This window comes from Theobroma cacao, chromosome 1 (genome assembly GCF_000208745.1).
Source record: "Theobroma cacao cultivar B97-61/B2 chromosome 1, Criollo_cocoa_genome_V2, whole genome shotgun sequence".
Classification (NCBI taxonomy): Eukaryota; Viridiplantae; Streptophyta; class Magnoliopsida; order Malvales; family Malvaceae; genus Theobroma; species Theobroma cacao.
Window position 1 is genome coordinate 13,557,175 of NC_030850.1, and position 19,478 is coordinate 13,576,652.

Below are 19,478 nucleotides of genomic sequence, written 5' to 3' on the forward strand. Positions count from 1 at the left end.
TACACTAAATATATAGATATTCCTAGCATGCATACAGCATACGTGTGTATATATAATTTCATAAATTTTATATTTAAAAGTATTAAATTATTGATAAGTTTATAGCAATGTAACAATTGTTACCTAACTTTTTCATTTAAAAAAAGTTAAAATATATGAGTTGAATCTCTCTTTTACTTACTTTTATTCAATTAAAAAAAGTTTAAAATTATAAAATCTATAAATTATAAGTTTTTGTGAGTAATTAGTTAAGTTGGTTAATTCGGTTAGAAAATTCAAGTAACCGACTTAATTAGTTTCTTAAATTCTTAATCGAATTGATTGAATTTCCTCCCTTAACCGTGTAACTGTTAATCAACTTAAAAAAAATTGATTAAGTCAATTAAATAAAAAATCTAAAATCTCATTCTATGTATGAAATTGACATCTTTTACCATTATTTTTAAAGAAATGAGGATTCTCTTACTATTTCATAAATATCCATATTTTCTTATTTTAATATCCTCAAGCTGTTTTATTGTTTTTTTTTTTTATTAAAAACACACTTATATAACTCATACTTTTAATGTAATCCATTTTCAAATAGAATTTTTTACTTTTTTATGTTAGGAATCATTGAAGAAAAATTTTATAAATAATATATAGAAAAACACTAAATCTAAAGTATAGATATTTTTCTTAAACTTCATGTTAAATTAATCGAGATTCAATTTGAAAAAGATACAGTAATATATTTAATCATTGAGATAAATAATTGATAATGAGGTAATCAAAAGTATTATTTTTTATGGTAACAAATTTATTGTGCATTTTACAACATAAATTAAATTCAAGTTCGAATAAATATAAACACAATTTATTTATTATTTTATCTTTTACTTATTTTACATAACTTTAAAAATAATGATAAAACTAAATATTTGAAAAAAAAAATATTTTTCATACAAATATCTCTATCTCTAATATAAGAAAACAAAAACCTAAAATAACTATGTATTTTTTACAATTTGAACAAGTTCACAACAACATGACGATATATAAAAAAAAAAAAAGGAAATTAAAGAGGACGTAAGAGTCATTAAAATATTTGTAATAGGTTGATGAGGGAATAAATATCCATCGTGAGGCACGTGCTCGACCATTGTGCTTCTCCTTCCACTATATATACTTAGTACCCAGTCGAAAAAATTTCAGTTCATCATTCCTCTCGGTTCTCCATCATTTTGTAACAAAAGAAAGATCTACACAGGTATTTTTCCAATAACTCACTTTGTTCTTCACCCTTCTTTTTCAATTTTTCTACTTTCTCCAAAGAATTCTCGGGTTTAGTTCCTTCATGTAGATATATTTCCGTCTTTCAATCGCGACGTTTTCCCGCACTTTCTTCCCCGTTTTTCCCTCGCATTTTCTTGCTCCATGTTAAACGTTTCATTCCTTTGATTCTGCTCTTTTTTATCCCCTTAACCGTGATTTTCGATCTTATTTAATTCTGATTGAATTTCTTGCTCACATCAGATCTATCTTTATCTTGCAAATTTCTTGTTTATACAGCATTTTTTATTCTTTTTATTCTATGTTATTTCCCTTTTTTTCCTTCTGTTTTGAAGCTTTTTCCACCTAATTACTACAGTGGAATTTTTGCCATATATTATCTGAAAGTCAACGTATCTAAGAAGCAGAATATTTATGTATTTCCATATGTATTTTGTTAATTAAAGATTATGTATCATGGTAAGAAATACTCTCTTCTTTATTTTTTTTCGATTAAGGTATAATATTTTGATTAGCCATATTTTACTCCAATTTGTTTACGGATTGAAGCATGGAGCTTAAAGTAATGAGTAAAATACATGTTCTTTTAGATCAAACTTTTTGGGTTGGTGATTGAAAATGTCGATATTCTTTTGGCTTTCAGTCTTTCGCTTTAATTCAAAGTTCCCCACATGCTTTTGCTGTGAAGTTTAATAACAATAAAAGAAACAAAATTTTCTCTAATGATACCCACACAAAGCTTGTGTTATTCAACAGTTATGACTACTCTTTTTACTATAATTATTAGTATTTTGTTTTTATTTTTTCGACACATTAGTAGAAGTATTATCATTAGTATTATGTTTTTATTAAGAAAAAGCTCATCCTGATTTCTACTTGCTGTAGACCCATTTTAGATTCACCTATGGCTCCAACAGCGGCAGCAGCTTCGGATTCAATTAAGCCTAGAGGTATAAAATTTTTTACGTCTTGATGCATCTAGAAAGTTTGCACAATTGATGACTTTTACAGTTGGATTATTAATTTATACATTTGGTGGTCGAGTTCAAAAACTCCACAAGCGGTTTTTATTCACTTATTATACAATAACCCAACTAATAGTTGAATAAAGATTTGCTTATTTATAGTTTGAAAGATGTAAGCCAAGTGTATAAACCCGCCTGTTTGACTTGCATAGATAATAATCCTTGACCGTAAGTGCTCTAGCCTATAAAAATTTAAAATGATTGAGATCATGTTAAGACAATAGGTTGGTCATCCCTCAAGAAACCTAAAACTTCAAATTTCATCTTGCTGATGGTTTGTTCGATGTTCACTGTATATTTTGTACAGATGTTTGTGTTGTTGGTGTCGCACGCACACCAATGGGTGGATTTCTTGGCTCTCTTTCATCTTTATCTGCCACCAAGCTTGGATCAATAGCTATAGAAGGTTTGATTCAAAAAACTTTGGTTTACCTGTCTGATGTTTGGGTTAATATTTAAATATTTCGGATGCTCTTCCATATTTCTTAATTGCTATATACGTCAACTTGCAGCTGCTCTTAAAAGGGCGAATGTTGATCCATCACTGGTGCAAGAAGTTATCTTTGGCAATGTTCTCAGTGCAAATCTAGGGCAGGCTCCAGCTAGACAGGCTGCATTGGGCGCAGGAATTCCTAACTCTGTTATCTGTACCACCGTGAACAAAGTCTGTGCATCTGGGATGAAAGGTGTGCACTTTATGATTTAAGAGTTACTGTTTTTAATACCTTAAAAGGAGTATTTATTAAATGATTTTTTTCCTTTCTTTTTGCTTGGGGGTATTGCAGCAACAATGCTTGCAGCACAGAGCATTCAATTGGGCATCAATGATGTTGTTGTGGCTGGTGGCATGGAGAGCATGTCTAATGCACCTAAATATTTGGCAGAAGCAAGGTTAACACGTCTCTCTCGTTCAGGGTTCCCATGTTGTTGTATACGAGTTGCGATTTCTGATTCAGTATTAGCATGCAGGAAAGGATCTCGGCTTGGGCATGATACTCTTGTTGATGGAATGATGAAAGATGGACTATGGGATGTTTATAACGATTGTGGCATGGGCAGCTGTGCTGAATTATGTGCAGAGAAACATGTTTTTACAAGGGAGGACCAGGTATTATGTTCTCTCAAGGCCACTTAATGAATAAGACTTTCTTGCCTGGCTTGAAATTTTGACTTATCTTCATTTTTCTGCAGGACAACTTTTCTATTCAGAGCTTTGAGCGTGGTATTGCTGCCCAACAGGGTGGTGCCTTTGCATGGGAAATTGTTCCGGTTAGACATATATTCTTAATATTAAGTTTGTGCATCATTATGTATGTACTATTGTATATAACTAAATTTAGTACCGTGCAGGTTGAAGTTTCTGGAGGAAGGGGAAAGCCATCCACCATAGTTGACAAGGATGAAGGTTTAGGAAAGGTAAACATAATTTAGAACCATCCATTAGTTTTCTTACTTTGCTGCTTTGTTTTCTTTTCTTCTTTCTTTTCATCCTTTAAGTTTCCTAGATATATCACTTAGATATTAGATCACTGGAGTAATGGGTGTTTTTTAAATATTGCTTTCATTTCAGTTTGATGCTGCAAAATTGAGGAAGCTGCGACCAAGTTTCAAGGATAATGGAGGCACTGTTACTGCTGGCAACGCCTCTAGTATCAGGTCAACTACTTATCTTTATTTACTTATATACTTAGGCCAGAATTTCATTTATGTCAAGCCATAATCAAATTGGGAATGCTTAAGTAAAAGAACCTTTTGACTGAATTCTACAGTAAACAATTTGGTCTTCTTATATTGGTAGCTTATTTTCCACTTTGATAAATCATTATCGATAGGACTCTTATTTAGGGTTGTGCAATCATGCAGTTGCATGTTTGGTCAAAATATTACTTTTCATTGGTTCATTTTGAGGAGTGATTTTCAATTTGACCTTGTAAGTCGTTTAAGGACATGATCTGGTGTTTGTAATTGAAGTGAAATTGGTCTTGTTGACAGTGATGGTGCTGCTGCTTTAGTCCTAGTGAGTGGAGAGAAGGCACTTAAGCTAGGACTGCAGGTGATTGCAAAAATTACGGGATATGCTGATGCTGCTCAGGTACTTTCATATGTTTAAATTTGAAGAAATGGTTAGAGAAACTGCCAAATCAGAAGTCTCAAACTTTGCTTTTGAAATTAAGTGGTGTACAACGTTATACTTACATTAGAGTGACTCCAGGCACCAGAGTTTTTCACAACAGCTCCTGCCCTTGCTATACCAAAAGCTATTTCAAATGCTGGCCTGGATGCTTCTCAAATCGATTACTATGAAATAAATGAAGCCTTTGCTGTAAGATTCCATTCCTTTTTCTAAATGTATTATTTTCTTATAATTGATGAAGTTGTCAATTTTGAAATAATGCATCATTCTCTGCAGGTTGTGGCTCTTGCAAACCAGAAACTGCTTGACCTTAATCCAGTGAGTTCTTAAACTAATAGAAACCTTTTTCTCTCTCTTGAAATCATCTGGTTATGTATTTTCAAGTTTAAACCTTTGAATATGAAATGCTATAAGTGAGGTACAGATGGAGGCCATATGCTTAATCTGAAGTTTTTTCCTCCTTAAATGGTTACAGGAGAAGGTTAATGTGAATGGTGGAGCTGTATCATTGGGACATCCTCTGGGTTGCAGTGGAGCTCGTATCTTGGTGACACTTTTGGGGGTATTGAAGCAGAGAAATGGGAAATATGGAGTTGGTGGTGTTTGCAATGGAGGTGGAGGTGCATCTGCACTTGTTGTGGAGCTTTTGTAAGACTTTTTATGTTTGGTAAGTCTCGTGCGTATTAAAGTAGTTATCAACTCATAATATTGCTGACTTAGCTCAATATAGACTATGCTATCTCAAAGGAATTTTGTTTTTTAAATTTAAACACTTGGTAGTAAGTAGTAACTCTTAATCATTAAAAACTGCATAAATGAATGATCTTTCGGTCAATGCAAGAGAAAACAGTCCTTTTTTTTTTTTTATCATTAGTTGCTCTTATTTCAAGTAAAAAATCAATTATTCATCAAAGGTAGGAAATCCTTTCTGCTTTGGGTATGCGTTGTGTGTTGGAATATTTGTGTCCAGTGAAAGAATCCATTTGTGGCAAGGATTTTAAGGCTTAAGATCTAGCTTCCTTCCTTTGCAACTAGAAAATAAAATTAATATCTTTAGATACCTAATTTGGTTTTGACGAGGGTAATAAGTTTTTTAAACTCCTTAAATCAAATTAAGCATTAATTATGTATTAAATAATGCCTCCAGGTTTGATTAGCACTTTCTTTTTCAGGTTTGAGATGATGTTGTGGAGGATAAACCCATGCCGCCAACGACAGTTTTATGTAGTGCAATTTGATCTTAATTTTTGCTTTTACTACCCAATAAGCTGTAGCAATTCTTGATTAGCTTTGAGAAGAAATATATTTATGATCTACTTCACATTTCTCTGTTTTAGCTGCTTTTCTCCAAGTTCGGTACTTGAGTTAGCGTGGGGACAAGTTTGATGATATAGGAATAGGCGTAGAACAAACCTTAAAAGGCAATGTCCGGCCTAGTGATTGCGATGCGACGTTGTTGGATGCTCTTAATTGACGTTGTTGGATATCACCAAGGATTTAATTTATCTTATTAAATGTTAGAATATGAAAACTCATGGTTAGGCGAGCCATGAGGGTCCCTATTTAATGAACTCGCATCAAATTTCGTTGTTGTGCTAAACCATCGAAGCTTGGTCTTACAGCCCGGCTTGAATAATGCAATTGGAAAACGATTGAGGCCCTTACTTCTAAATCAAGATCAGTTAAAAGGTTTATTGAAGAATATAAGTGAAAATATCATTTTTAAAGTCTTATGTAGGAACATATTTTCTTAAATTGATAAATAAATATATCATTTCGAGAAATGATAATGAATGGCTATTGCATTCCCCAAGAGTTGAATAAACAATTGGTCCACATTTCCTATGATTATCTTATGTAATGATGGGTTACACACAGTACTAATCTTGTGTTGTTACACAGTAATATAATATCGGTATCATAGTTTGGAGGGATTATTAGGGCCTAACACGGAATGGCATGCCTACCATCTATCCCCCGCTGTCTCTTCACCAATGGCAAATTGGCAATGGTTTTCAAAGAATGAGAAGAAAAGTTGGGAAAGGTTATCTAATGGGTGGGTGCGCCTGCGAGTGCATAGCTGGAAAATAATCAATAAAAAGAAAATAATAGAAAAGAAGAATAAGAAGAGTGGGCTACCACCAATCCTAGTCCACATTCCTCTCCATCTCTCTCTGTCTCTCTCGGCCCAATTGGCCCACCTTCCTTCTCTCTCTCCCTTGTCTGAAAATGACAAATCAAAAACTAATCAGAATCATCAGAAAGGAAAAAGGAGGAGAGGCACAAACACCAGAGCGATTCTCTGCATCTCTCCCTAACGAAATCATGGCGGTAACTTCCCTATTTCCTTGTTCCCATCTCTTTTTCATATTCCCATACATGTATATAATCCTATTTATTTATCTACGCCTATCCTTTTTACGTTTCATTTTAAGATTGGATTGATCTTTTTTTTAATTGTAAATTTTTGCTTTTAATATTGTTTTTTGCATCTGCTTATTGTTGCTGAATGTTTGTAATTTATAAATTTCGATTTGTTTATTCGTTTTTTGAATGAATTTGTTGGCCTTCATATTAAGTTGTTTCTTTTCCTTAATTAAATTCTCTGTTCCATTTCCTTTTTTGAGATGCTGTGATTATGGATTTCGATAAAAAAAAAAAAAAGATTTTTGTTTATTTGTTCCTCTTTCTCAGCTTTTAATTTTACGAATTAGGCTTTCAAATTTATCTCATTTTTTAAAATTTAAATTTATTTTACCATTTCCTTTTATTTATGGATATCGATTTTATCTTTATATTTACAATTGCGAATTGATTTCCTAATTCTCAAGTTCATACTTTTTTTGGGAGTTTGATGGATCACATTGCCCAATTTTCTTCTTTGATACTTCCCGTGAATCTTCAACAAACTCAATCACTCATTGCTTGTAATTTAATTATGCTACCAGGTTTCATCTCGAAATCAAATTACATAATTGGTTGAAACCTGCAAATGAAATTATTATTAATGTTTCACCGTATCAGTGGTGCCTTTTGGTTATTTGGTGTGCCAGCTTGTTGTTTATGTAGCTATTGTTAATTAGTATTTATTTCTCAGATTCAATAATTCTTTTGTTAATCAAAGATTATTCAGACTTCTGTAAATTTGATTATTCCTTATCTTATTGAGAAATAGTTGTTTTTAGCTATCAAAGTTATTCTTGTTGGTGTGGTGTCATTGTTTCTCCTTTTCATTTGTATATGTATTTTCTTAGATATCCTAATATGAGTTGGAAGTTTAGCTGAAGGGAAACCTGAAATGTGTTGTCAGCGAGGGCTTTGATTTTTTCTTTTCCCCAGATACATATAGACTCACCAAGTTTTGGCTACACAACAGAAAATTCCTCTCTCCGTCCCCTTTAACCACAGCCCCTTATTTTCAGGATTGAAACCTGAGACCACCCAGTTGCAGTCTCAAGTTCTAACCACCAGATGTCCTCATGGGGACATCAGTAAGGACCTTGATATGTTTATTTAAAAGTGAACATTTATGAATGTTTTCGGTGTGTATGCCTGTATTTGAACTATAAAGAATAGTTATTTGCAAGCATAATAGAGAGTAACTGCAGGTGGAAAATGTTAAAATATACGGGATAAAGGATTTTATGACTGCTTATCTTAGTGTCAATTCTGCATGTCCTGTTTTAATGATAGCAATAAGTTGTATGTACATACAGTATCTATGCTTTCAATGTTGTCCTACCTTGTTTTAAATTGTTTAGTTTCTGCTTGTTTCCTCTGTTATTGCTTAGTACTATAGTTATTTGAAATTCTGTGTCTATGTCATTACATGTCAAGTCCATCTTCATGAACCAGCCATTTTTTATCATATCTCCTTTCTTGATTGGGCAAACATCATGAACCGGCAGCTAGCATTTAAGAAGGTTGAATCACCTTCATTAATGTATCTGGCAGGTTTCTTTAAGTTCATGGATCCCTTACATGAGCTGCTATAATATGCAGGACAAGGGTCGACCATTACCAAAGTTTGGTGAATGGGATGTCAATGACCCTGCATCAGCTGAGGGATTTACAGTTATCTTCAACAAGGCTAGAAATGAGAAAAAGACAGGTGGCAAGGTTGACTCACCAGGGAGAAAGGACCCCACATACAAGCAAGGGGCTGTTCTTGGAAAGCCTCAATCTGTAAGTAGTAATCCTGCTTATGCTTTATTTTTATTGCATTTACAGAGAAATTTCTCCAGTTTTTTTGCTTTGAGCACTTACTCATAAATGTCTTGAAGCATTACTTTTCTCACTCATAAATGTCTTTTCAAGGATGCTTATGATTTTTTTCTACTATGAAATAATTTCTGTGTATTGAATTTATTTTTATACAGACCTTGTCACCTTTTGTTATTTAGCAATTTGTGGAATTCTCTTCTGGCATTCAAAAAATTGTGATATTTTTAAAGTTATATTTGTTTTCTAGTACCATGTTCATGCCCCCTTTGGACGCTTCCTTTTCCAATTTATCAAAGAGAGAATGGTCCTACTTGGAGTGGATTGGTAAGGGTCCTATCATCTAGCATTTTGCATATAGTGACTGCTCTTAAACTTGGATCTGCAAACTTATCCTTGTCAGTTCCGGCTGTGTCAAAACATAGCAAAAAAGTGGAAACAGAAGGATGGAAAGCTAACATCTCCTTCAATGGTGCATTCATTTGTTTGTATCACCATCTTTTTTGATTTCTCCTCCATTGATGTCACTTCCTGATTTGTACAAATGCCATCATGTGACATTCTTGTCCTCTTCTGTGTTTTCATTTCATCTGTATTTTTAACACACTATTTATTGTTCTTTGACCATTTCTTTGAGGGTCATTAGAAGTGTCTAGCTTGTTAGTGCAATGTGTTATTTGGGCAGCTTCTTGTTCTCTCTGGGACCCCTTAAGCAAGGGCACATGTGTATCTGCACAGTTTGAATTTTTGGTGGGGCTGCTGCTAATTTTTCATGATATTTATGGATTCACAATATTGAATATATATTTTTTTTTTCAATGTTGTGAAATGCAGCAGAAAAAATGGTTTTGCTGTATACAAGCTGCTCATGCAGACTAAAGAGGTGGCTCTTACAGCGTAAGAGCTTCCAAAAGAAAGGATTAATTATCTACACCATGGCCATGCCCATTAGCAATGATCCAGAAGACTGGAGCTGTATGAGCAAAGCTATGATAGGTCCTGGTGGAATGTGTTAGTTGCCAGTTTGAGCAATGGCGATGATGTGAGCGTGGGACGAGAGAAGAATGTAGTTTTATGTTTATGTGCACTGCTGGGTTGTTACTTGCATATTTTTTGCTCCCTTGTTTATTCAAATATGTTATGTTATGGGTTGACACTATTGTTTGTGACATTTGTAATGTAATCTGTATTAATTTTTTGGGTGGACCTGATTTTCTTGTGTGTACCTTCATATATCTAATACTAAATCAAACTCTCCCTTTTCTCAAATTTTTTTCTCTTGGAAGATCATAATAATGCCATCAGATTTTGGCAAAAAGTTTGCTCCATATGATGCATGAAAAGATTAAAGACGTTGTGAGTGGCAGGACAAATTTGTCTTGTACATTTAACATGAAGGTGCAATCTTTTGGCCTTGGCATATAACTTCTTGTGTGATGCTGTTGTGAGAGAAGTGTGTGCGTGTGTGTGTGCGTGTTAGATAAGGCCTTGGCAGCATATTCTTGATACATTACACCATATTTTTTATTACCTTTGGCAGTTTAAAACAATTGTTGTTTATATATTATTTCCGAAAGAAAGATAATTAACAAATTAACGGAAAAGAAGGAAACATAACCTTGCTGAAAAAAATCAATACTGATGTGTTCCACTCAGAATGAATAAGATAATTTGGTGCCACAAAAATGAGCCACCTTCCAAAAAACAACCTTGGCTTCTGATGCCACAACATTGAATTACTCCCTGTAAACCTTCTCTACGCAAGGTCCTAAATCAGATGGAGGGCAGGCACTGTCATAGTCGTGGTCAAATTTGGTACACAACTGCTGCTAGTTAAACCACAGATCAGACGAACTTCCAGCTTGGAGTAACATAATCAATAAACACCCATGGCTAGACTCTGGATGTTCCAAGTTTTCGTTCGAATAATCGTCTCAGAAGGTAAACTTGAAGGGTGCTAGCCCCAATAAGTGCAGCTGATTCAAGCATTGCCTTGTGAATTGCTCGACGACCCATGCTATCATTCACTGCAGTCAAATTATAGCAAAAGCAAAATGAATTTTGCTTGTCTATTCCATGGGACAAGTTAAAGTTAACAGCTAAAGCTATATGACCATGTGTAAAAGGACAAAAAGAAGAGCAAAAAGAAAAATGGCAACGGACAATTTTTGTACCATAATTGTCAACTAAACCAAGCCTAGTATTCATGGCAGCAGAACTCAGCCCCCTTTCTAACAGGACAAGATTTTGACTGACAAGAAGTGGAACGGATCCAAATATCTTTAAAATAGGGATAGATACGCTAGGAATTGGNTGATACGATTAATATGATTAAAACAATTAAACTAAAATATGTATAATTAAAATATAATTCTATTATTTAGATTTAAAACTAATAATTATAAAAAAATTATAATAAAATAAAAATAATAATAACATCAAATAATCACTAAAAGTTAAAAATTAAGATTGAGCATGTATAATTACATTATATTTTTTATAAAATTAAAAAAAATTAAAATAATTATTTAAAATTATTTATATAATATTAAAATAATTTTTAACTATTAATTTTTAATAGGTTAATAAATATGTCACGTATACACGTTTAAACACGATAATACGATTAAACACGATAATATGATTAAACAAGATAACATGATTAAGTAAATGTGTTTAAATATGTTTATCATGTCAGATACTATTAGACACGAAACACGTTAACTTTAAACTTAAAACTTGTTTAACCCTTATCTACTCGTATCGTGTTAACACATCGTGTTTAAAATTGTTAAGATCTAAGCATAACTATTACCGCTTTTTGACAGGAAGCATTTAGAGCAAGGCTTTCAAGGATTCGCAGTGGCAAGAAGTACAAAATATTGAAAGAGAGCAAAAACAGTTCTTCTAAGCTACCTATTGCCTGTCGGTCAGTCTGAGCCTCTATCCAGTGCTGTTCGAATTGGATGTTGTAAAGAGCTTCCTCCAACTTTGATATCTGCTCAAGCAAGGGGGCAATATGCTCTGCAGACATCATTCAACAGGAAGCAATCATTTTTCCTCTTTTAAGGGGTTATAGACGGGGATAAAAGGAAGCAAGGGAACATGTTACTCACCATCCTTTGCATGCTGCTCCTGGTTTGCAAAATGCGCAAGCTTTACATCAAAGTCAATGATTTCTGACCAAAGCGCAGCAAGGAAATCAAACAGCACAACTTAATTGAAAACCCGCAGCATGTCTGATTGGAGTTGAACTCCCTCTTTTGAGAGACTGTCAGCCCTCTGGTTTGCCTCGCGTTTGATGTGATGAATCTCCTAATCTCCTAGTTTCTCTTTCATCCTCTCAATCTGTATCAATCATTTACGCATCCTCCAAGGCGCACTAAGCGGTGACCAAATCCATTTTACCACATTACTCGAATCACTTTCAATAACAAGTTTGTGACCATCATTCGACCTTGAAACCGCGAATATCATCATCGCTTCCTTCACTGCTCTAACCTCTGCCAAGTTTAAATCCACAATGCCAATGGATTTTGCAAAGATAATCATCGATTCTCCTTTAAAAATAAATATTGTTAACTTTTTTTTTAATTGAAACCTAGATTCGAAACTTATTTTTTTAGATAAAAATCATATACTAATTAACAAGTCAAATATATGAATACATAATTATGTGTTAACTTGTTTTAATTTGTTCCTGATAATGATCTCAAGCTATACAATGAGAGATAATTTTTTTTCTTGTTTCGTAAATTTCAATCATTTGTCGACACATTTCCAACATTACCACTCCTATGATATAATACAAGTCAAAAACAAAGGTGATCAAACCTGTTGGGTTGAGGACCAAGCTTTAATGCACCATTGGGCACTCATGGTGGAGTTCATAAATCATACATTTTGATCAATCAATGCCTGTATATGCAAGCAACATTACAAGCAACATTTGCAGATAATGTAAGTAACTGAAAAAGAGTTGCTTCTTTGTAGGGATTCATGTCTGAACATTACATTGTTGCATTGAACGTGACAGAATTTCTGTAACTTGCCCAGCCTCAGTTGAATTCCTAAGGTTTGAGTTTACAGCAGAACTCCACCAGTCATAAACTATCTCTGTTCAACCCCAAAACCAAGAACAGGCCGCATGAAGGAAACCTTTATTTAAAAATGTTTTGCAATCCATCGAAGATCCTTAAAGCTCTCAGTTCACCACTCCTCATATCCCTCAATCTCTTCCTCAGTATCTGGAACCGTTCACATAAGCAGAATGAAGCAGAAGCATCAGGCCAGGAAGCAAGATATAAATTATTTAGCAGCAGTATATGCTCCTAACTTCATGGTCTAAATTCCTTATTTTCATGAAACAATATGCCCAGTACCTAGAACATGCAACATCTAATATTTTGCACTGATGAATCCTTGGCATACTCAAGACCTTAATTCAGTGAACATAAGTGGTGGGATTTGGTAGACAGAATATGAAGTACTTCAATTCTCAAGCAACCAAAAATGAGTACTTCACTCGATAACAAGGGAAAAACACTGCCTAAGCAGATTACTAACTCAAAACTCAGCATCCAATCGAGGGAGCTCAAACAACAGATTATAAGTGATATGTTATGAAACAAGCATCAACAGAGATGCGCTAAACAACTTAAAAAGAAATTTGAAAAATCAAACGAGGTTTAGTCTTACATTTTGAGCACGAAATAGTATTCTCTGCTCACTTGTACATAAATCTACTGCTAGCTGTTTCATAAACACTCTTCGGTTTAGTTGTTTTGGAGATGTCACATCCAAATCTATGGAGCCACTTGCCTATAAAAGAAATTACCAAGAATTGCACACTGAATATGAGCTATTTAAGACGAGCCCTATCTATATCAAATCAACCCTTTTTCATTTTTATGGTAACTTCAATCTAAGTAAAGTTTTCCAAGTCCTGAAAAAAGATATTTCTCTCACCTGCAAGAATTTGGAGTATTTTGATATGCTTGACTCGCAACTGTCTAGAATAAATTGCCGTGCTTTTTCTTCAATTTCAGGGTATCTTAAGTCCTTCTTGGCAATAGATTTATTTGATGCTGCAGCAGCCATCTGGAGAAGCAACCATTAGGAGTTCAATAATCAAAATTTATTCCATGATTTAGTGGATAGAGTTCTCAAACCTCTTCAAACTGCCTGCTCATGCTTGGAGGGCTGACTGCCAGGTAAGCATATGCCATTAACTCCAGTGGCCAACCAGTGATTTGTATTGGATAACACTGAGAACTGCCAGAAAGGTTCACAGATTTGATATGAGAAATTAAAATGTAAAAAAACTAAATATAGATAACAGAGGAAGCACAAATCATAAATATAGATAACACATTTAACTCCCTAATGAATCAACCCCAAAAATCTAGGACTACTAAAACAAGATTAAATTAAAAAATGAGTAAAAAACATTTATCCAGCTTACGCAGACAATCCATGCTTCCTTAAAGCTTCCAACTTCTCCTTATAACATTTGTCAGATTTTTTAAGCGATAGAGGGAGCTCTACTGAATCACTAGGATTTGTGCCCTCTTTTGGAGCAAATCCATAAGATAACAACAGCTCTCCATTAGATTTTTTGCCATATGATATGAAAACCTGCATAAAATGATGGAAGCCGACATTTCAAACTTTGCCAACTAACATGATATTAGTGGTCCAAACTCCAAACTCTGAGGTTGTTCATGCTTACAACAGATTAGCACGTCTATGATCATTAAGAAACTGATTGATAATATGTTACTTTAAAGGGTCAATCCTAGCTTCAAAATGTATCAACCAAATATGGTGTTCAACGGTGAGAACAAAATTTATAAGTATCTTAATATACGGGAATGCATGTAAGGATACATATATAGTGTGCGTGTGTGCAGGCACTCATGCACGAGTGCAAAGAAGTGGCTGCATGCTCTCATGCATACAGGTAGTAAGAAAAAGAACACAATGTTTCCACCTCCCGTTTAAAAAATTAATTGCAAATTCCCTTGAATAGATCTCATGAAGCTTCCAAATCTGAAATACTTTAGCAACCGGCTTTTTTGGAAGAAGTAGTAATCTTTGAAACAAAATCATTAATGACAACCAAATAATAATATAAGTTATATATATGATGTACATTTTGTGAAAGAAGAAGTAATTGTTTAAAGAAAATCATTAATGACGACCAAATAATAATTTAAGTTCTATGTATGATGTACATTGCTCTCCCTTCACATACATAGTCATATAAGAAAAGTAAACAAAAAATCTTTCAGCAACAACTTTATTATTGCTCTAATCTTCTATGATCCCTATGATCAAATAAAATATATGTCAAAATCTCATTTACCTGCTCACCTGGCTGATAAGCCCGATCTGTTGTAAAGACAACCCCCTGTGATCATTTGTCATAATCCAAAAATGTTTCCACCTTAACCAAAAAAAGACAAGCGAAGGTACTAATTAGATTAATTATATATCTTGTATGCATCCTTTATAAAGAAAGACTTCTCTATATCTCACAGCTATGGTTGAGCATATCTGCCCAAGGAACAAGGCAACCTTTTCATCCATTGAAGGTAGCCTCACCTGTTTTTAACAGCAAAATGAAAGTTTTAACTTTTCCATTCTTATAAATCAACTATCCTCTCCTGCACTTTGTGTTAAACCTCTAAATTAAGCCCCAATTACAGAACATTTACAATGCAAAATTGTATGTAATAAAGTCACAAAGTTAGTGGTATCAAAGGAGACTTGAGAAGTACAGCATCATTTACCTCTTTAGTTAAATTTTAAGGCAGAGATATATAATTTCAAATAATTTATTCTACATAAAAATTCGAAGCCGTTTAACATTGCTACTGGCATACGTAAACATTTTCCAGGTGACCTGGTCAAGGATTTAAAAGTTGAGAATTTTAAGAAAAACACAAAAACATAAAATTAAGAACTTTCTCACTTTGACAACTGACTTAATTTCCAGGCAGAATTGTGGGATCAATTTGACTTAATTTCTATATATATATATATATATATTATATATTTTNTATTTCAATGTTGTGAAATGCAGCAGAAAAATGGTTTTGCTGTATACAAGCTGCTCATGCAGACTAAAGAGGTGGCTCTTACAGCGTAAGAGCTTCCAAAAGAAAGCATTAATTATCTACACCACGGCCATGCCCGTTAGCAATGATCCAGAAGACTGGAGCTGTATGAGAAGCTATGATAGGTCCTGGTGGAATGTGTTAGTTGCCAGTTTGAGCAATGGCCATGGGGTGGGCGTGGGACGAGAGAAGAATGTAGTTTTATGTTTATGTGCACTGCTTGGTTGTTACTTGCATAATTTTTGCTCCCTTGTTTATTCAAATATGTTATGTTATGGGTTGACACTATTGTTTGTGACATTTGTAATGTAATCTGTATTAATTTTTTGGGTGGACCTGATTTTCTTGTGTACCTTCATATATCTAATACTAAATCAAACTCTCCCTTTTCTCAAATTTTTTTCTCTTGGAAGATCATAATAATGCCATCAGATTTTGGCAAAAAGTTTGCTCCATATGATGCATGAAAAGATTAAAGACATTGTGAGTGGTAGGACAAATTTGTCTTGTACATTTAAAATCAAGGTGCAATCTTTTGGCCTTGGCATATAACTTCTTGTGTGATGCTGTTGTGAGAGAAGTGTGTGCGTGTGTGTGTGCGTGTTAGATAAGGCCTTGGCAGCATATTCTTGATACATTGCACCGTATTTTTTATTACCTTTGGCAGTTTACAACAATTGTTGTTTATATATTATTTCCAAAAGAAAGATAATTAACAATTTAACAGAAAAGAACGAAACATAACCTGCCGAAAAAAATCAATACTGATGTGTTCCACTCAAAGAATAAGATAATTTGGTGCCACAAAAATGAGCCACCTTCCAAAAACACAACCTTGGCTTCTGATGCCACAACATTGAATTACTCCCTGTAAACCTTCTCTACGCATAGTCATAAATCAGGTGGAGGGCAGGCACTGTCATATTCATGGTAAAATTAGGTACACAACTGGTGCTAGTTAAACCACAGATCAGATGAACTTCCAGCTTGGAGTTACATAATCAATAAACACCCATGGCTACACTCTTGATGTTCCAAGTTTTCGTTCGAATAAGCGTCTCAGAAGGTAAACTTGAAGGATGCTAGCCCCAACAAGTGCAGCTGATTCAAGCATTGCCTTGTGAATTGCTCGACGACCCATGCTATCATTCACTGCAGTCAAATTATAGCAAAAGTAAAACGAATTTTGCTTGTCTATTCCTTGGGACAAGTTAACAGCTAAAGCTATATGACCATGTAAAAGGACAAAAAGAAGAGCAAAAAGAAAAATGGCCACGGACAATTTTTGTACCATAATTGTCAACTAAACCAATCCTAGTACTCATGGAAGCAGAACTCAGCTCCCTTTCTAACAGGACCAGATTTTGACTGACAAGAAGAGTAACAGATCCAAATATCTTTAAAATAGGGATAGATACGCTAGGAATTGGCCATGGATTGATGACATAGCATAACCATTACCGCTTTTTGAGAAAAAGCATTTAGAGCAAGACTTTGAAGTATTCGTAGTGGCAAGAAGTACAAAATATTGAAAGAGAGCAAAACAGTTCTTCAAAGCTACCTATTGCCTGTCGGTCAGTCTGAGCCTCTATCCAGTGCTGTTCGAATTGGATGTTGTAAAGAGCTTCCTCCAACTTTGATATCTGCTCAAGCAAGGGGGCAATATGCTCTGCAGACATCATTCAACAGGAAGCAATCATTTTTCCTCTTTTAAGGGGTTATAGACGGGGATAAAAGGAAGCAAGGGAACAGGTTACTCACCATCCTTTGCATGCTGCTCCTGGTATGCAAAATGAGCAAGCTTTACATCAAAGTCAATGGTTTCATGGTAAGGAGACTTGTTGTAGAAGCAGAAACGGTAAACCCCTTTCTGTTGGACCACAAACTCATATTTTTCACTTGTCTTGTCACGAAAATCATGAATCTGTTCTCCGGAAGGTCCCTTTATCTGAGAACCAAAACAAGTTTAAGCTTAATGAGTGGTTTAAGAACACTTGTTAAGATGTTACTTTTGAAAATATTTTTATATTAAATACATTACTGATAATTAATATGATAATTTCCAATACATTAAATGAAGAAATGAATTTAAATAGTAACCTCAACAAGTGTTCTGAGAGAACATGTTCAGAAAGATCCCATATTCATTTGTTTAGCGTCCGTCACATGTTTAAAGTGCTTGTCATCCAATGTCCGAAACTCTAGCTGAGATAATTAATTTTAATAGAGCCCTTTAACTCTTGGACATAGGTCACTATTGGATTTTTCTCCTGAATAATACCTTCCATTCTCATCAAATTCACCTCTAAACTTCTTCTGACGATTATAGATTTAGTCATAGTAAACCAAGCAGAGGCAGCAAAAGAAAAAGAGGGCTATAACACCATCCCGGATATTAAAGGGTCTTGGATGTACAACCCAAAACAACAAAAACACTTAACTAATTGATGCATCTCCGTATATTCATACTAATACAGATCATCACTACCTATGTACTTCCCATACTCTCCCCATTTTCATGAGGTTTACAAGCTAATTGGAAGAAAACCATCTAATTTAGTGCCTATTGTTCTTGTTTAAACCAATTATCAATAAGAAAAAGCCTCCTGGAATAACCAAAACATCTTATCCCATCTATTCCAGAAAGCATAAACAGAAAAAAAAACACAAACATAGACGTCCAGAAAATGTCCACATTCACACAAAAATCTTGCAGGAAATATTTTCTTCCCACTAACATTCTTTTGCTAACTTCCCTCACATAATTACCCTTTAATTCGACATTTCAATACAATAACCATTGAACAACAAACAATAAACCATCTATCTATCTGATAAAACAAGTCGAACCCCATATTGCCTAAACTAATGAAAAGGCGAAAGGAAGAAACAGAAACGTACCACAAGATCGATACCCTCGTCGCTAAAATGCCAAGGGGAATCAGCCTTAATGACAACGAAAGAGACATGAAGAGTGTCTCCTTCGTACTTGGCGTCGTGAGATAGGCATTCTTCTCTGTCTATCACAAATCTCACTCCTTGTGTTCCTTTTAAACTCCACAGAAACAAACCCATTGCAATCCATGCAATTTCAACGCTTCTCTTCCATCCCTTTCCCGCCATCTGATGTACGAAACACTAAGAACCTAGGAATCAGATCCCTGCTTCTTCTCAGTAAAGACCAGATCAGAGATAAATTAAGAAAACTTCAATAATGTCAATAGCTAGGAGTCTTGTCTGTTCAAAAATCTAATAAGGGTGTAATTTATTTTGAACAAAAGAAAAAAGGTTCTTCAACCGAAGAATTAGTTTAGCTTTTTCTTTCTTTTCTGTTTCCAGTTTTAGAAACAGGAAGAAGGTAGAAGAACAGATCACCAACGTTAAAGTGGTGTTTGCCAAGGAAACTCAAACTTGATGAGTTGGACAGGGACTTCCTGTCACTCTTCTTTTTCTCAACTCCACGATGTCGTTTAAGCTGGCTTTTGTCTCACTCACGTGTCGGAACTTGATTGGAGGAGACGACACCATAACCAATAGAACTGTTCCACGTCCTCCTTAGACAAGCCTACTAATTTTATTAGTTTTAATAATATTATAACTTATATTATATATTATGGGGTTTTTTCTTTTCAATTAACATCCTGTGATAACTTATATTCCCGAAAGAATTCCCAATTAAATACAACTTTGGGAAGAAGTTAGTTC

At 34.4% G+C, this 19,478-nt stretch overlaps 5 protein-coding genes across 5 annotated transcripts; 2 read left to right on the top strand and 3 right to left on the bottom strand.

Moving 5' to 3' along the window:
- Positions 1,171-5,956, top strand: LOC18612494 (acetyl-CoA acetyltransferase, cytosolic 1). Its single transcript, XM_007049316.2, has 14 exons — positions 1,171-1,249; positions 2,158-2,222; positions 2,605-2,703; positions 2,810-2,983; positions 3,083-3,188; positions 3,267-3,405; positions 3,489-3,566; positions 3,648-3,713; positions 3,868-3,953; positions 4,290-4,389; positions 4,510-4,620; positions 4,708-4,749; positions 4,907-5,098; positions 5,604-5,956. Exons 2-13 carry the CDS (start codon positions 2,177-2,179, stop codon positions 5,081-5,083), a joined length of 1,224 nt encoding a protein of 407 aa, XP_007049378.1. The 5' UTR covers positions 1,171-1,249; positions 2,158-2,176; the 3' UTR covers positions 5,084-5,098; positions 5,604-5,956.
- Positions 6,585-9,921, top strand: LOC18612495 (RPM1-interacting protein 4). The gene is made up of 3 exons (XM_018128784.1): positions 6,585-6,762; positions 8,434-8,616; positions 9,487-9,921. Exons 1-3 carry the CDS (start codon positions 6,661-6,663, stop codon positions 9,529-9,531), a joined length of 330 nt encoding a protein of 109 aa, XP_017984273.1. The 5' UTR covers positions 6,585-6,660; the 3' UTR covers positions 9,532-9,921.
- Positions 10,272-12,204, bottom strand: LOC18612497 (transmembrane emp24 domain-containing protein p24beta2). The gene is made up of 4 exons (XM_018117323.1): positions 12,018-12,204; positions 11,769-11,867; positions 11,569-11,676; positions 10,272-10,679 (listed from the first exon to the last, which is right to left on the bottom strand). The coding sequence occupies exons 1-4, from the start codon at positions 12,202-12,204 to the stop codon at positions 10,546-10,548; spliced, it is 528 nt and encodes a 175-aa protein (XP_017972812.1). The 3' UTR covers positions 10,272-10,545.
- Positions 13,818-15,092, bottom strand: LOC108661339. The gene is made up of 3 exons (XM_018117326.1): positions 15,028-15,092; positions 14,117-14,289; positions 13,818-13,926 (listed from the first exon to the last, which is right to left on the bottom strand). Exons 1-3 carry the CDS (start codon positions 15,079-15,081, stop codon positions 13,818-13,820), a joined length of 336 nt encoding a protein of 111 aa, XP_017972815.1. The 5' UTR covers positions 15,082-15,092.
- On the bottom strand, positions 16,515-19,163 carry LOC18612496 (transmembrane emp24 domain-containing protein p24beta2). The gene is made up of 4 exons (XM_007049321.2): positions 18,675-19,163; positions 17,535-17,721; positions 17,335-17,442; positions 16,515-16,925 (listed from the first exon to the last, which is right to left on the bottom strand). The coding sequence occupies exons 1-4, from the start codon at positions 18,894-18,896 to the stop codon at positions 16,792-16,794; spliced, it is 651 nt and encodes a 216-aa protein (XP_007049383.2). The 5' UTR covers positions 18,897-19,163; the 3' UTR covers positions 16,515-16,791.

Coding starts and splice junctions, on each gene's coding strand:
- LOC18612495 (XM_018128784.1), top strand. CDS start 6,661: ATGACAAATCAAAAACTAATCAGAATCATCAGAAAGGAAAAAGGAGGA. Junction 6,763..8,433: donor TCCCTAACGAAATCATGGCG/GTAACTTCCCTA, acceptor TATAATATGCAG/GACAAGGGTCGACCATTACC. Junction 8,617..9,486: donor TTCTTGGAAAGCCTCAATCT/GTAAGTAGTAAT, acceptor TGTGAAATGCAG/CAGAAAAAATGGTTTTGCTG.
- LOC108661339 (XM_018117326.1), bottom strand. CDS start 15,081: ATGACAAATGATCACAGGGGGTTGTCTTTACAACAGATCGGGCTTATC. Junction 14,290..15,027: donor AGATCGGGCTTATCAGCCAG/GTGAGCAGGTAA, acceptor CATTTTATGCAG/GTTTTCATATCATATGGCAA. Junction 13,927..14,116: donor AGGAAGCATGGATTGTCTGC/GTAAGCTGGATA, acceptor CCTTTCTGGCAG/TTCTCAGTGTTATCCAATAC.
- LOC18612496 (XM_007049321.2), bottom strand. CDS start 18,896: ATGGCGGGAAAGGGATGGAAGAGAAGCGTTGAAATTGCATGGATTGCA. Junction 17,443..17,534: donor GGAGCAGCATGCAAAGGATG/GTGAGTAACCTG, acceptor TGATGTCTGCAG/AGCATATTGCCCCCTTGCTT. Junction 16,926..17,334: donor GACTGACCGACAGGCAATAG/GTAGCTTTGAAG, acceptor ATTTGACTGCAG/TGAATGATAGCATGGGTCGT.
- LOC18612497 (XM_018117323.1), bottom strand. CDS start 12,204: ATGATTATCTTTGCAAAATCCATTGGCATTGTGGATTTAAACTTGGCA. Junction 11,868..12,017: donor TAGTGCGCCTTGGAGGATGC/GTAAATGATTGA, acceptor TTTTCAATTAAG/TTGTGCTGTTTGATTTCCTT. Junction 10,680..11,568: donor GACTGACCGACAGGCAATAG/GTAGCTTAGAAG, acceptor ATTTGACTGCAG/TGAATGATAGCATGGGTCGT.
- LOC18612494 (XM_007049316.2), top strand. CDS start 2,177: ATGGCTCCAACAGCGGCAGCAGCTTCGGATTCAATTAAGCCTAGAG. Junction 3,954..4,289: donor GGCAACGCCTCTAGTATCAG/GTCAACTACTTA, acceptor TCTTGTTGACAG/TGATGGTGCTGCTGCTTTAG. Junction 4,621..4,707: donor AAATAAATGAAGCCTTTGCT/GTAAGATTCCAT, acceptor CATTCTCTGCAG/GTTGTGGCTCTTGCAAACCA.